The sequence below is a fragment of the Poromitra crassiceps genome (assembly GCF_964638095.1).
Source record: "Poromitra crassiceps genome assembly, chromosome: 16".
NCBI classification, from domain to species: Eukaryota; Metazoa; Chordata; class Actinopteri; order Beryciformes; family Melamphaidae; genus Poromitra; species Poromitra crassiceps.
Genome location: NC_139645.1, coordinates 28,929,334 through 28,946,258, shown reverse-complemented (window position 1 = coordinate 28,946,258; position 16,925 = coordinate 28,929,334). Strand labels below are relative to the sequence as shown.

The 16,925-nt window shown below is 46.5% G+C and overlaps 1 protein-coding gene across 1 annotated transcript in view; it reads left to right on the top strand.

Moving 5' to 3' along the window:
* Positions 1 to 4,502: 4,502 nt before the first annotated feature.
* LOC310791566 (protein NLRC3-like) overlaps positions 4,503 to 16,925 on the top strand; it is a gene marked incomplete at its 3' end in the record, with an annotated part of 80,811 nt that continues 68,388 nt past the window's right edge. Inside the window, exon 1 of the mRNA XM_083653233.1 lies at positions 4,503 to 4,605. Coding sequence (XP_083509359.1) covers positions 4,538 to 4,605 — 68 coding nt within the window. The 5' untranslated portion in view covers positions 4,503 to 4,537. The remainder of the gene's footprint in view (positions 4,606 to 16,925) is intronic.

Genomic DNA, 16,925 nt, shown 5'->3' with positions numbered 1-16,925 from the left:
TTTTTGAGAATGGAAATCATGTATGTCAACATACTGGTATCTACAATGCAAATAATCACGAAACCATTCAAGAGTCAGTCCTCTAATCCCATAATGGTGCAACTTCCCCAACAAAATGTCAAAATCAATGGTGTCGAAAGCCTTTGAGAGGTCCAGAAATACACCCACCCCACAGTTCCCCCGATCAACAGCATCATTTATTTTTTCTATAAGGTCTAATATTGCCATACAAGTTGTATTCTTTTTCCTGAAACCATACTGAGAGGATGTAAGAATATTAAGCTTATCAAAATATTTGCTCAGTCTTTTAAACACAACTCTCTCATAAATTTTAGAAATAACAGGCAAGACTGATATTGGGCGATAATTGCTAATACTATTTTTATCCCCAGATTTGAAAATTGGTATTACTCTTGCAATTTTGGTCATCCTAGGCACAACACCAGAAAGTAAAGATAAATTTATGCAGTATGCAAGTGGTTTTGCTATAATAGCAGCTACGGCAATCAAGATTTTACTGCAGATTCCGTCCACACCAGCTGTACGAGAGTTGTTCAGATTCATGATGGCTTCATATACTTCATCGCAGTCAGTAGGTTCCATAAAAAATGAGTTAGGATAGTCTCCTGTAAGATACTGGTTGTAAGAGATACCTTGAACAGGAGAGATTTTATTGGCCAGGTCTTCGCCTACAGAGACAAAATAAGAGTTAAATTGATTGGAAAGTTCGGACAAGTTGACATGACCTGGGAGAACTGGTGGTTTTTTGTCCCTATTCAGGACCTTATTCAGGACAGACCATGTCCTCTTGGTGTCACCCTGTGCTGTCCTTAGCTGTTCAGCAAAATGGACACATTTGCTTTTCCTTATTATATGGGTGAGCTTATTCCTGAAGACATTATATTTATTTTTATTAATAAGGCTCGGATTTTTTATATACCGTTTATAAAGTTTGTTTTTCTGTTTTATGGAGGTTAATATCCCCTTAGAGAGCCAAGGGTTTTGATCTTCAGCTCTGCATACGACAGTCTTTTCAGGGATTGAGTTACAAATAGAATCAGATAATTCGCTGATTATTGAATCTTATAATAACAGCAACCAAAAACATGTTAATTGAGAATATGAATGATTGAATATGGCTTGTGTCAAGGTTTTTAAAAGTAAGGTTTTTGCTTTGAAATAAGGATGTGACCTGTTTTGAGCCCGTCCCTCAAAGAATCAGAATCGCGAATCATCGAGAACCGGAATCTATAAGCAGAATCAGAATCTTTCAAATCCAAATGATACACAACGCTGCTGTGTCTGTCTGACTTGCCTCCTCTCAGTGTACCAGGGTTTTATTATTATTATTATTATTATTACCTTTGTTATTATTATTATTATTATTATTATTATTATTTATTTATTTATTTATTTATTTATTTATTTATTTATTTATTTATTTATTTATTTATTTAGTTGTTGTTGTTGTTGTTGTTGTTGTTGTTGTTGTTATTATTATTGTCATCACTGTCATTGTCTCTGGTTGTCCACTTGCTGTGTCTGTCTGACTTGCCTCCTCTCTGTGTACCAGGGTCCAGCAGGAGAGTCCAGGCTCTCCTCAGCCCAGCTATAAGTCCAGGAGGAGTGAGCCCTCAGAGCATGGCTCTACTGATGTTCCACACCACCCTTCTTCTGAAAAGGAGTAGGTTGTTCTCACTATCACAATAACTCTGTGTTCATGTTTTAATTAATACTTGCTCCTTTTCACCATGAGGCTATTGCTCTTCACATACAGGCTATTTGGGTCTTAAGTTTCTAGGATAAGGACACTGTGGAGGTAGTTGTGGAGCTAATGGCTCATTTCCACCACATATAACAGCACAGCACAGCTCTCGACCTGGTCTTACTCGCCTCTACTTGATATAGACTCTGTTTCCATAGCAAGTTTACTCGCCTCCGCCCACACCTGGTCGTCATAGCGACCGCATATCTGCCCTCCGCCCATAGCCGAAGTAGGCTATAACGTTACAATTAAATCCCCATACACAGAACTTTTAAACTGTTTATGAAATACTGGTGCCTCTAAATGACCTACAGTGTACATGGGCAAATGTGACAATCAGCTAGGAGAATGGATATCACTTTGTTGTTACTCAAACTCGCATGCACTGCGCGGGAGACGGGAAGCCTCTACCCCGGCGGCAACTCACCAGGCAAGACCGCGGCTTCACTAAACCCCCGCCTCCGGCCTAGCGGAGCCAACCCAGCACACAACTAAGGGCTTCCCGAGGAGCGGACTTTTTCTCTCTCAAAACAATTGAAAACCACCGTCATGTTAAAGCTGAGCAAGGAGATCGATTTTATTTCACCAGAGCCGAAGGCAGCAACACAAAAGACTGATGGAAATAACATAACAGAAGAGAAGGTAAGCCCCACTAAACTGGTATCCAGCATTGACAGTCAGTAGATACAGTAAACACATTCTGCCTGACCAATCAGTCGTCTGCAGTGTTTTCACGTCACAGTATGGTACCGGGTTCACAGCGCTGGAACCTCAACAAAGCAGGGACCAAAACTAGCACGACTCAACCCCGACTCAACCCGGGCTGTTCACGTTTTTGATCGGTGGAATGAGACAAAAAAGCGAGACGAGCTGGGCGGGGCCGCGCTGGTACCAGCGGTGGAGTGTGACTATTTCCTCTCCAAGTCAGGACCTGTCTATCTGCTGTCAAGAAGACCTGCATATCTGCTGTCAGGACCTGTCTATCTGCTGTTCAGGACCTCTCTATCATCTAGTTCTTCCTTGGAGTTTTATGGCGGTTGACATCATTAAGTGTTGCATTACCACCACCTACTGGATTGTTAAAGCTATAGTGCAAATTATTACAGGGTCAATAAAAACTATAAGTATATGACTTATGATTATATGACTGAATGGCGACTCACACAGGGACATGTATTTCACTAGTGTTATTGATGAGTTATTGCTACCAATTCACATCATTGATTTCCTGTGGTCTTCAAGGTGTGTGAGGAAACACATACAACTAACACTACTCCAATATTCATCCTTCAAAAGAGAGCCATAAGAATTATAAACAAAACCACTTATAGAGAACCGACAAACCCATACTTTATCAAACTAAAAACACTAAAATGTAAAGACCTGGTTGCCTAAAGAACGGTCCAAATCATGTACAGAGCCAAAAACCAATTACTTCCTAACACTATCCAAAAGTTGTTTCAAATGAGAGAAAGTCATCATGACTTAAGAGGAACCTGTTCAAAAAACAACTGGTCAGGACAAATACAAAAAAGTGTGCGTGTGTATGTGACACAAGTGTTTTAGTATGTGTACATGGTACGCTACAAATGTACTAGGCACAACTCTATAGTATGTGTGATATTATTATGGATATTATGTGAGTATGCACACATCTCTTATATATTATTACAGTAGTATAACATGTTATTACAGTATAAATAAACTTTCATATTAAGCCTATAGATATAAATCAGGGGGTAGGACTTGATAAGTATTAACTTCTTCCTACTCCTTTTCGGGCATGAAAACAAATGTAAATTGATTATGAATTCGCTGTATATTGTATGCTGTGAATTCTAATTTACTATGATTGTTTGGCACTTCTTGCCTATATTTCTTAGTTTTTGTTTTGTTTTTTACCATGTTCGAAATAAATCTAATCTAATATAAAGGTCTTAGTGTGGTATTTTTCAATTCTCAAATTAAATCTTGCACCAAGTCTGTGTAACAAATGGTATCAACCCCAAAATTGCTGCAACAATTTATGACGGATGGATGGTCACACTATCAAAAACTCCAGCTGGAGGAAGCAGATGGACATGGGCAGTGACAATATGTAACATCACATTGTGTGTGTGTGTGTGTGTGTGTGTGTGTGTGTGTGTGTGTGTGTGTGTGTGTGTGTGTGTGTGTAGAACTAATGCATTGTGTGTCGTTACTAGAACTAATGATGATATGTATCAAACATTTGTGTTTCCAGAGGTCAGCACCACAGGCAGAGAGCAGAGTCTCCAGTACCCAGCTGTCTGTCTATGAAGAGTGACCGTTCCAAAGGTCATCTACCTCCAGACCTTAGTGATGAACCTGCACCTTCAGACACAAAGTAAGAGGACTGTGTATACTGGAAGCCTGATGGAATATGATTTAATGAGATTGTATTTATGAAATCAAGCTAGTAGTAAAGATATCAAAGAAAGAGAAAAATAACTGCTCACGTCACTGATCTACAAAACAACCAAAATGAATGTTTATTTGGATGACGTTAGCCAGAAACAAACAATTATTTCATGCCCATCTGTATCTACTAATTCCAAGAATGTGTGTGTGTGTGTGTGTGTGTGTGTGTGTGTGTGTGTGTGTGTGTGTGTGTGTGTGTGTGTGTGTGTGTAGTGCTAATGCATTGTTGTCTGTCTTTACTAGAACTAATGATGATATGTATCAAACATTTGTGTTTCCAGAGGTCAGCACCACAGGCAGAGAGCAGAGTCTCCAGTACCCAGCTGTCTGTCTATGAAGAGTGACTGGTCTAAAGATAGTCCTCCATGGTTCAGTAATGAACCTGGACCTTCAGACACAAAGTAAGAGGACTGCTTAAACTGGAAGGGGGGGTTGGGGGGGGGGGGGTCTTGGGGGAGGGGGACATGCCCCTATGGTGGGGGATGGGGGGGGCTCACGTTTACGGCTCACGTTTTCAGAATTCTAACACACGAGGATTGTAAAATGCATTTGCATTTTACAACACACACCTGCAAGCCTGCAAACCACTGCTGTAGGCCTACCTGATGGAAAATGATTGAATGAGTCTCCAGTACCCAGCTGTCTGTCTGAAGACTGACTGGTCTAAAGATGCTCCTCTAAACTTCAGTAATGAACCTGGACCTTCAGACACAAAGTAAGAGGACTGCTTATACTGGAAGCCAGTGGTTTCCAAACTGGGCGAGGGGGTGGGGCAGGTGGGGAGGGGGCAGAGGAATGACGGGGGCCACGACACGTACCTGTAACACTTACGATTTTTAACCCTTTCTCCCGCTGTGCTCCTGATTGGTAACTTCTCCTGTTACTGTGTTTCAGAGGCTGTAGCAGGCTGAGTTTTGAAGCTAGAGTGAAGTTTCTGGTATCATATGAAACCAGAAGACCTAAGGCATCTATTGGTGCCAACCATGTCATGCTAGCAGCTTGTCAGGGAGAGGGCTAAATAACACTTGAAAGTTGGGCTACATTTTGGCAATGGGTAACCCTTTGTGTTACAGGTCCCTAACAACCAGAGTTGGGGTCCGTTACTCAAAAAAGAAATGTATTACACATTACACATTACTTAAAAAAAAAGTAATGCCTTACTTTACTTGATTACTCCCTGGAGAAAGTAATTTGTTACACTACTCGTTACATTACTTTTGCGTTACTCGTAACATCGCCTGAGATGCATTGTCACATAATTTGCCAGTTAACAATACAACATTAAACCTTACATATGCCCATATATTAGCACAAATCTCTATCGTAATAAGGTAGGTTGCAAAACCTTTCCTGTCTGATGGTGGCTGTCCGTTCTCTGCCATCTGTATTTTGCTGGCGATTTCATTCTACTGTTGAAACTGGCAACATTTCCTCTACCATGTACGAGGCATCAACATCTCTGATTTTGATGTTACCTGGTGAAAAGCAAGCTTTTGCTGCTTGCTTGGGGTCGAGGTAATGTGCGTATCTCCACCCCTCAAAGGTTGTTTTGTAGAGGACGGCAAGGCGGGTGCTACTGCGCGTTTTCTGGCAGATTGAAATTCAATTATTACGGAGCATACCGCACTGTGCCCACTTTACTAAAACATGTTATATTTGCGAGGGTTATTTACAGACCCCACCGCTGTATGTGGGTTTCTCTTATGGTTTACATTTCATTTCATTTCATTTTGTCCAATATTCAAATATTCCAGAATTGCATGTTGTGTCGTTACCGATGAAAGTAATGTGATTACAGTAACGAACGCGTTACCCCCAACACTGCTAACAACATATGAACGATTTGTAATTAGACATGAACACCAAAGTAATTACATAGTAGTAATCGCACCAATAGTTATACAATAACATTTTTGTGTTCATATGTATTTACATGGTACCAGATCTGTAAAATGAAGCAATCTCTTTTCAAATGTAGTTCATATGCATTTACATGGTACCGGACCTGTAAATTGAAGTGAATCTATTCAACTGTAGTTCATATGTGGTACCGTTAGTAGTAAACATATCAAAGAAAGTCACTGGAAAGAGAAAAATAACTACTCACTGCTCTAAAAACAATTATTTTTGTGTGGATTATCCAGAAACAAATGAATATTTCATTCACATCTACCGTAAAACTTAAAATAGTAGCCCGGGCGTTTATTTACCAAAACTTATTTCCAGAGCCGGCATCTATATTGGACCATGTGGTTAATCACTGTTAACGTTACACATTCAGTTGCAGTTATGTAACGGTGGCAAGCCTTAGCAAACTCCCTAATGTTAGCATATTGTAACGTTCCCGGTATCTCATGAGGCAGAGGCTTCTTGATGGTACAAGGGTCTTTATTCACAGTTAGTTATATTACAACTCTCAGCGGTTGTCACGCTCAAAGCTAGCAGCTTTCCCTTCGAGTAGTGTGTGTAGACTGACGCGCATGCTCAGTTCACTCCGGAAGTATCCCCACAGCATAGTGTTCCCCAATACAACACTCCCACACATCAGTTCCTATCTGCAGTCGAGACACTACCAATGCTCACCCCTGTATGTGTACTGCTGATTCGCTACATACTCCCCGCCCAACAATAAGGTCAACGCCCACGTTGATAACACATCACACACCCCCTTGTACCAAAACATCTTTTTTCTTTAACAGCTTCTTTGTTTTTTTTTGTTTTTTTAATACAACTCAAAGTTGTTGAATCGTCCTGGAGCCCTTGGCTCTCTCCGTGGCCGTGTTAGTCTCTGTGAATCTGTCTGCGGGGCTGATCCCACCTGCAGTGTCTCTGGGCTTTCACGTCCCTGAGTGGGGCCCGCCCAGTCATAGCCGGACGCCCCTCTCTGTGGGAACAGAGTCCTTCTTTCAGCCGGTCTAGGTGAAACCGCCGGGCGGCCGAGATCTGGGGGAAAGGTGCACCCCCCCCGGTATGGGGCCAACCTGTCTCGGTGGAGTACCTTCTTGCCACCAAGTGGCATCTGCACTCGGTACACCACTTCCCCCATTCTCTCCATGACCCTGCATGGGCCTGTCCAGTGACAGTCCAGTTTAGGGCTACGCCCTTTTTTCCTCTGGGGTGTGTACACCCAGACCAACTCCCCCCCCTGGAAATGGTTTCCTTTTGCCCTCACATCATAATTCCTTTTTTGTTTCATGCCTGCTTTCTCTAGCTGGTCCCGAGCGAAGTGGTGAGCGGACTCTAAGCGATCTTGTAGCCTCCTGGCGTACTCTCGCCCTGGGGGAGCGTCCAGTGCATCTGGTGGCTTGCCGAACGCCATTTCTGCTGGTGTCCGCAGTTCTCGACCTAACATGAGCAGAGCTGGTGTGCAGGAGGTGGACTCGTGTGTGGCGGATCTGTAGGCCATGAGGATGAGCGGCAGGTGCGTGTCCCAGTCCTTCTGGTGCTCCTCCGTGAGGATGGCCAACTGCTTTTTCAGCGTTCGATTGAATCTTTCTACAAGGCCATCGCTCTGGGGGTGCAATGCTGTGGTCCGTGTCTTTTTAATGTTCAGTTTCTCGCACATGGTAGCGAACACTTGTGACTCAAAGTTTCTCCCTTGGTCACTGTGTAGGGTCTCTGGTGCTCCGAACCTACTGAACATGCTGGTTACTAGTGCGTCGACCACCGTCCCCGCCTCCTGGTCGGGTAGTGCGTACGCCTCTGGCCATTTTGTGAAATAGTCCATGGCGACCAGGACGTACTTATTTCCACTGTCTGAGAGGGGGAAAGGTCCCATCACGTCTACCGCTACCCTCTCCATGGGGGCTCCTGCTGCTAGCTGTTGGAGCGGGGCGCGAGACTGGTCTAACGGCCCTTTGTACGCTGCGCAGAGGTTGCAGCGTCGACAGAAGTCCTGTACGTCTCTCCCCATCCTCCCCCAATAAAAGCCTTCTCTGATGCGGCGGAGGGTTTTGTTTACCCCAAAGTGCCCAGCCCCTACAGTTCCATGGCAGCTCCTGCACACCTCCTCCCTCAACGTCGTCGGCACTACTTTCCGCCATTTATGCTCTCCTGTCGCTGGCTCCTTCCAGGACTTCATCAGCACTCCGTTACTCAATCTCAGGGTGTCGAACCCCGCCCACAGCCCTTTGGTTGTGTCGGTGGCCCCCGCCACCTCTTCCCAGGGCGGCTTCTGGCCTTCTTCTACCCATTGCAGTACTGGTGACAGCTCCCTGTCGTTTTCTTGGTGGCCCCTCCAATCCGCTGCCTCTGCCACCCGCAGCGTCCTGCACACTGGCCCATCCCCCGTGTGGTTAGGGCAGATCCTAGCTTCCTCTTGGAGCTCTCTCTCTCTTCCTTCTCTCTTTTCGCAGTACGTACACCCTCTCTCTGCACAGGGTCGTCGTGACAGGGCGTCTGCGTTGACGTGGCGCGCCCCTGCCCTGTGTTCTATCGTGAAGTTGTAGTCTGCCATTTTTTCTAACCAGCGGCACACTTGTCCCTCCGGCTCTCGGAAGGACCATAGCCACTGCAGCGCCGAGTGGTCGGTCCGTATGGTGAACCGCGGCTGTCCCAGGAGGTAATATCTAAAGTGTCTTAGTGCTTCTACTACGGCGAGGAGCTCCCGGTGGGTGACGCAGTAGTTACGTTCTGCTTTATCGAAAGTCTTGCTATAGTACGCCACCACCCGCTCCCCGTCCGGCCCCGCCTGGGACAGCACGGCCCCCATACCCCCATTGCTGGCATCAGTGTCTAGTAGGAACGGCAGGGCGGGGTCTGGTGCTCTAAGCACTGGAGACTCGGTCAGCGCTTTCTTGAGGGCTTTGAATGCTAGGTGGCATTCTGTCGTCCAGTGGAAGTCTGCGTTCTTCTCTTTTAACCTGAACAGTGGTTCCGCTATTTTAGAAAACCCGTTCACGAATTTCCTGTAGTATGCGGCTAGCCCTACGAAGCTCTCGAGTTCGCCTTTGTTTCTGGGGGTGGGCCACTCCATGACCGCCTGAGTCTTCTCTTCTAGGGTGCGAATGCCCCCCGCGCCGATGCCATGCCCTAAGAACTCCACCCTCCTCTTCAGGAAGTGGCACTTGTCTGGGTGTAACTTTAGACCCGCCTCTGCTATCTTCTGCAGGACTTTTCGTAACGCCCCCACTGCTGCCTGGAACGTGCCCCCGTGTGTCAAGATGTCATCTAAATACACGACGCATTCGGATCGGGGAATGTCTCCCAGCAGCTTCTCCATTAACCTCTCGAACGTTGCTGGTGCGTTGCACAGCCCGAAACTGAGTACTCGAAACTGCCACAGCCCCTTCTCTGTGCGGAAGGCGGTCTTTTGTTTGGCATCGTCGCGGAGGGGCACCTGCCAGTACCCGCTACGGAGGTCTAGGGATGAGAACCAGGATGACTCTCCCGCGGCGTCTAACAGTTCCTCTATGATGGGCATCGGGTATGCGTCTTTTTTCGTCACTTTGTTCAGCCCCCTATAGTCTACACAAAATCACATTTTGGGGCTATTTTTCTTTTTCACCAGCACTACCCCTGACGCCCACGGGCTGTCTGATGGCTCAATGATCCCCGCCCGCAGCATGTTCTCTACAGCTTCGTTCGCTATCTCCTCGCCGCTGGGACCCGACGGGGATATGACCTGACGGGTCGCGCCCCCTCCGTGTCTATTTCGTGTTCCACCAGGTGGGTACAGCCTAGCTCATCATCTGACATGGCGAAAATGTCTTTATATTCCTCTAGTACCCTCCACAGTTCATCGCTCTGCTGGGTCTCTAACCCTTCGCTCTGGCATTTGTGCAATCCCCTGAGCATCTCTAACCTCTCTCTCTCCCCCTCTGCCTGTTGCGCTGGCTGAGGGCAAGTGTTTGGAGGTGGGCTAGGGGTGGGGCTTTGTGGAGGGGCTTGGTCTGCTGGGTGGGGCTCATGCACTACAGTGACGCGATATACAGTGATGTTATTTACATTAGCTCTCTCCTCTGGAACGGTGGGAGGGTGGCCCATCTGGACTACTGGCCCCCCTGCAAATGTCAATGTGCTTTTTCCTAGGTCTACTGTGCATTTGTTTAGCGTCAAGTAGTCTTCCCCCAGGATGCAGGGTCCCGTCATTTCTACCACCCACACCGGAAAGTCCACTGTCTGTCCCCCCACTGTTATCATTACGTGTCCCCTCCCCCTCATTGGCATCAACTCACCGGATACTGTTCTTAGCAGTTGTGCTGCTGGCTGCTCCAGGCGCGTCCCCTCGGGCATCATGTTGACGTTCACCAGCGTTGCCGTACACCCCGTGTCCACCAGGGCGGCGCAGTATCTCCCCTGTAGGTAGACTGGAACATGGCAGCCGTTCATCGCGCGCGGCCCGCTCTGCATGTTGACAGCTCCGGCGATGTTGTCTACTTCGGGGCCCGGCGGAGCCCCACCTCCCCGTTGCTGTCGGTGGGCCCCCTCCTGCGATGACGTGGCTACGGGGACTGTGGCATCGTAGACCCGTCTCGCCCCATCTGGACGGGCCCTGTGCCGTTTCCCTGGTTCCACGCTCTCCGGCGGCAGTCTGCTTCCCGATGCCCGGGGCGTCCACATCCCCAGCAGATCATGTTCCCTCTGGCCCAGCTGTTGTTCCGCTGAGTGGGCTGCCGAGCGGGGTTGGGCTGCAGGGTCGCTCTGCGGAGCAGTTGTTCTGTCAGCTGTTGTACTGACTCGGACAGTTCTTTCACCCTGTCGCCTTGCTCTTTCACCGTGTTGCTTTGCTCTGCCAAGGCCGTCTTCCACGCTGGCTCTTCTTGTAACTGGCTCTCCGCTGCCATTCTCACCACTGGGGCGGCCTCCATTATGCCGCTGCTCTTGTCCCAGCCTTCTACTGTCTCTATCTCCAGTGCCAGCCCCAGCGCTGCTCCCAATGTTTTCGGGTGTCCCAGCGTTACCTTCTGGCTTAGGCTCCGTGGCTCGATGGCCTGGACAAAGTAGCTTAGGGCTAGTCCATCCAGCGTCTCCGTCGGTAGCTGGCTGTATGCGCGCCGGCTGAGAGTCTCAATGTCCGTTGCCAGTGCACGTAGCGACTCACCCTGTCGTCTGCGTCTGTTACACAGTTCCGCGGCTACGATGGCCTGCTCCTCACATCGGCCGAAACGTCTCTGCAGGACCCCCATCACCACATCCAAGTCCTTTGTATCAGCTATTGCCGACACGCACGCCGTAGCCTCGCCCTCGAGGGCCATGACGAGGTAGCTGGCTCTCTCCCTTCTCGTCCAGCCATTCCAATCTGCAGCCTCTGTAAACTGCTTGCAGTATGCCTCCCATTCGACTTTACCGTTGAATTTTGGCGGGGTGATTTCCTTTCTTCCCCGCCGCTCGCCGTCCTTTGTCGCCTCGACCCGTGCCCCGTCTTTGTCCTCGGGCCGTAGGCTGGCTCCGCTGGGCTGTGGCACAGCCTCCATGGCTACAGCGGCAGTGTCAACCCGCTCGATCTTCACTCTCACCGGTCCCGGTTCTTCCGCTCCTTCTCCCGCCTCGCTAGCTTGCCTGCTAGCTCCCTTGGGCTGCGGGCTAGCTTCCGTGGCTACGGTGATAGCTCTGTCTGGTTCGGATTTTATTTTCACCAACCCCAGGCTTTCTGCTGTTTTTTCCTCTTGGTTCCCTGTGGTAGCAGCTGCGTCTACCCAGACATCTTCCTCCTCGGCCGGCTGGTAGTCTGCCCCGGCTCTTGCCTTTCCCGCCTCTCGATTGAGCCGCTTGCGCTCTTTCTTCAGGAACTTGTTAACCATTTCGCCAAATCTGGAGGCAATATTCACCGTTTAAACTTCTGACGCCAGTGTAACGTTCCCGGTATCTCATGAGGCAGAGGCTTCTTGATGGTACAAGGGTCTTTATTCACAGTTACTTATATTACAACTCTCAGCGGTTGTCACGCTCAAAGCTAGCAGCTTTCCCTTCGAGTAGTGTGTGTAGACTGACGCGCATGCTCAGTTCACTCCGGAAGTATCCCCACAGCATAGTGTTCCCCAATACAACACTCCCACACATCAGTTCCTATCTGCAGTCGAGACACTACCAATGCTCACCCCTGTATGTGTACTGCTGATTCGCTACAATATGATGCTAACGTTAGCTAACACAGGCCTGCTGTGTTAGCCAGTAGGCCAGTTGGCCAGCTGGAACATTACATACAATCCCAACAACAATATTATGAATGTAACCCCCGTTGTTTGAATATTATTTGACCACATATTATTTGTGACTGTGGGGCGAAGGGAACAACATTGGTATGTGTTGTGAGCACCATTGATCAATGTAGTTACCAAGTTATCCGGTTTAAGACAGCCTTTTCCCCGCAGGCGATAGCTGCTGGCAAACCGTGTCTGGATGTTTTTGCCCCGAAATGTATGTAAAGATGCCAAATTATTCATATACACCACTGGGTACCCGCCTGAAATGGAGACGGAAGTGAATGTAGTGATGAAATAGCGTGTGAAAATGGTAAAAACGTACCGTGGTCCGTAATGGAGGCGAAGGAGAAGTGTTCTCAACCCACAACAGAAATCAGCAGCAATCTGATGTGACCATACTAACCAAAAGGAAGCTAGACACTTTTAGTTTCAAAATAAAAGCGCCATGAGCGCCAATGTATTACTGCATGACTCACTAAGGGTTAAATTGACTTTTGGAAGCCACAACATTACGTTAATTTAAAACAGGTTTGTATGCAAATGTGTTCTTTATTGTATTTGGGGTATTTCGGATGACTGTTGCAATGGTGTACTTTAATTTTGAAATTTGTAACAGGAAGTTTCAGTTGTATTCTTTCTGACTTAACCGTGAGCAAGGAAGCCAGCCAGACAGAGAACACACAAAACTAGAACACACGCACGCACAGACAGACAGACGAACGCACACACCCACAGACAGACAGACGAACGCACACACTGACAGCGACAATCTCATAATCTCCTGGCGGAGATAATGACAGCGACAATCTCATAATCTCCTGGCGGAGATAATGAATGTTTATTTGGATGATGTTAGCCAGAAACAAACGATTATTTCATGCACATCTGTATCTACTAATTCCAATAATCTGTGTGTGTGTGTGTGTGTGTGTGCCTGCTTACCTTAAACAAGTCAGAAGTGGTGGTGGAGACAGCATACACAGAGGGGTGGACTTAGTCTAAGGTCTTCCAGCTCAGATGCCCAGATGCATGTGCTCAACCTCCCAGGTTTGTTTCGAGCATTCACCTGACAGGTGAAGGGCGAGCTTCAGATCCTCTCATGTCCCCCAGATCAGCGCTGTCTGATTAAGGCCCAAGTGGCAGCAGGAGCCTCCGCCTCCCCTACCTCCACCTGGTCATTGAGAGCTTGTGAGGAAATCGCAGCCTTCGCTCCCACTTCCCGTATAAACCCTCGGGTGCCCTACCTGACAGACACTTGGCTTTCTCTATGCCTTTCTCCACCAACTGCTCCGACAGCAAAATCTTGAGTCTCCGCCTATACAGGCATGCAAAGGGACAGAGACATCACAAGAATTAAGTAAGTGTGCAAAATGTCCATGTGAAAAGTCAACCCAAAGTTAACTGAATGTTGATCAAAGTCAACCAACGTGTTACCAAAAGTTAACCAGACATTTTAACCCATCCATGTGAACTAATCACTCCTAATGTTAACTACTGTTAACCTTCTTTCAATGTTAACCACCGTTAACCCATCATTGTGAACATCACTCCTACTGTTAACCGGAGTTAACCTCTTCCTAATGTCAAATGTCAAAAAGAGCAACATCAAAACCATCCAAAGTTTACTGCACAGGTAAATAAATGGCATGACTCACTCGAGAGAACTCAAGAGATCTCAGTACAGGAATAGCATAGTACATGGCAATTAAATACAAATAATCCTACCTACCCTTTACAGAGCTGCTCTAAGGTAGGACTACTTACAAACCCTCCAAAGACAACGAAGCCATGTTTCTCAGAACAGCTTATTCCTAAAGAGAAAAAAAGACAAGCCAAAACACAAAGTGCACAAATGGCCCACAAATGTAAATATAGCAGTAGGCTACTAGAAAGTTCCTGGACTATAAAAGGGATTACAAAATGATCCCGGACGATAAAGGGATTACAAAATTATCCCGGACGATAAAGGGATTACAAAATTATCCCGGACGATAAAGGGATTACAAAATTATCCCGGACGAGCCCCCATTTATGTTACGCCCCTAAATGCGTGTCTAGGGTGAAAAGGTGTAACATAAGAAGTCCAGGAAAAATGGAAATAGGCTGAATTAAAGTGTACCAAAACAATGATTTATTTTAACAGAGGTTGGTTCAAATAAGGAAGCACAGTGACATCAGGGTGGCCAAAGCCCAATCAGTTTACCTAGAAATAAAATAAACTAGACTATAAACAAAAAGACAAAACTACTCCTCCTTAAACCTACAAAAAACAGGAGAAAAGTGGGTGTAAAGAAAAGGGCGACACACCCCTACAGGGCTTCCTTAAGATTAACAATAAACAGGAATCAAACAAAAAGGCAAGTGATATACAAAGTAGCTAAGTAGACCAATGAGTGTGTGCATGAGAAATAGTTAGGCTACATCTAACAAAAGGCCAAGAAGCATAGGCTAAGGCAAGGCCAATGAGTAACTTAAGACAGTTACAGAGGGCAAATAGGCTGACAGCTAATAGAAATAGCTACAGCTTCAAAGCACACACAAACAAGTGTTTGGCTGTCAAGTGACCAAGGGCCACAAAAAGAGCTACCCAAAAACAATTACAGTTAACTGAAAGTAGCAAAAGGCTAATACAAAAGAGCTAATTCAAAAAGGGCTTGAGGAGAGAGCAAGGAAGGTGGAGGGCCAGTGTAAGCACGCAGAGCGCTCCGCTAACACTGACCCACAGTGCTATCTTTGAACACTGGAGATTATGTAGGAGATGCAGGTCTGAAGCAGCCAATCAGCAGCGACGACTCAGCCAATCTGCGTTGATTGCCAACCAGCTCCAGGTGAGGGCTCCTCACCTCAATCACTGCAGCAGAGGGGCGTGTCTGGGACAGAGATAGTGAGGCAGGAAAAGAGAGAGCCACACACCAAACCAAGGCCAGGCTTTGGTACACAGGCTGTAAAACCCCATCACATACTGTAGGTAAAATGCTAAATTGAATGTTACAATAGGCATAAGCCAGAAGTGTACCATTATATAAATAAATAAGGCAGAGGGCCGTAACATGTATCCACAACCGATTCTCTGCAGGGCAGGTGAGGATGATGAAAATGAAGAAGCAGGATGGTACCTCGCCCCTCTCTTAGATAGGATGGGGACCCTGGCTCCTCTCCACCCTCAGTTCTGTAACGTCTGTTGTAGTCTAACAAAAAACCAACCTGCACACCACAATAGAATCAGTTCTATATCGACACTGTACAGTAGTGATCTTCACTTCTTTTTTCTCTACATCTGGTGTAATCCTAATACTGACAAAGCATAGCAGTCGGCATCAATGTTCAACAGTACATTAAACATATACACTCATCTCTTTTTCCCCATATCTCATTCTCATATCTACAGTTTTAAGTATTGTGAATTGACAACAGCAATACTACTGCAATGGTTATCAGAAAAGAAACGCCATCATAGTAAAATAAATAAAAGGTTTCAACTGTAAAGACTACTGCAATATAATATATTTCTGTCTGTGGCCAGCAAGCTCTCTTGTGGCGCTGTGCCGAAAGCACGTAAACATGTTCAGCCCCGCCTCTATAGGTGATGCAATCTGGCAACAGACACAAGACCGTGTTGCCCTCTAGCGGTCTTCTTCTGAAACTACACCAATATATGTGGTCCATATTATGTGGGTTACACCCTCCCCCCCTAAACCTGCATGCGTCTCTGCATGTAGACCATCGCTTAAATATGAATCACTGGGCTTCTGCAAGAGGAAGGTGTAGACTCAAATACATTAAATCTGGTGTCAATCAAATCAAGGGATTTTGTGAAAGCTTGGTCAAGACTATGCAGGATCGAGTGCATGACTAAAGTCAGTGGGTTCCCTAGAGATGTGTATGCTAAGCGGTCAGGTTCTGTTCTGTTCCTGTTTGACCTTCTAATCTCTGGTTCTCTGTCATCCTGAACAGAACTGGTTTCAGACAATCTGACCTCATCTTCAGTACGGTGTCTTTCTCTGTCCTCTTTGTGTACCGTCTCTTCACATTTCTGGTCTCTTAGTTCTGTGTTAACAGCCTCTCTTACAGGTTCTCCTTGGACTGTTTCATCCCCTACTCCCAGATCTTCACCAACAGGTAAGTCATGAGCAGCAGGTAGGTCACTTTCATTTACAGGTAAGTTTGTCTCATCATCAGTTAAGATGTGGGTAACTAAGTCATTTTCACTTACAGGTAAGTGTGTCTCATTGTCAGATAAGCTGTTGTCAGGTAAGGTGTCACTCAACATTTCTATCACACTTGGATCTTGAGAACTATTTGCGTCCTCCTCCTGTACCACTATTTTAGGGTGGAATTCTCTAGCAGCAGGATTTAGATTTGAACCCTCTGGACTCTCCCCCATTTCTGAGATAGGCTGGTTACTCTTAGCTCTGGGAAGTTCATGCACTACTGTGATTGTCGGGTACGTAGTTACACCCTGAGCTATTAATGGATAGTGACTTTCCATCTCTCTGTCACCATCATACAGATGTTCTGCCTCCTCAACTTCAGGTACTGAGTTTATCTGGGGGGTTTTCTTGGTTGTTTTCTGTAGG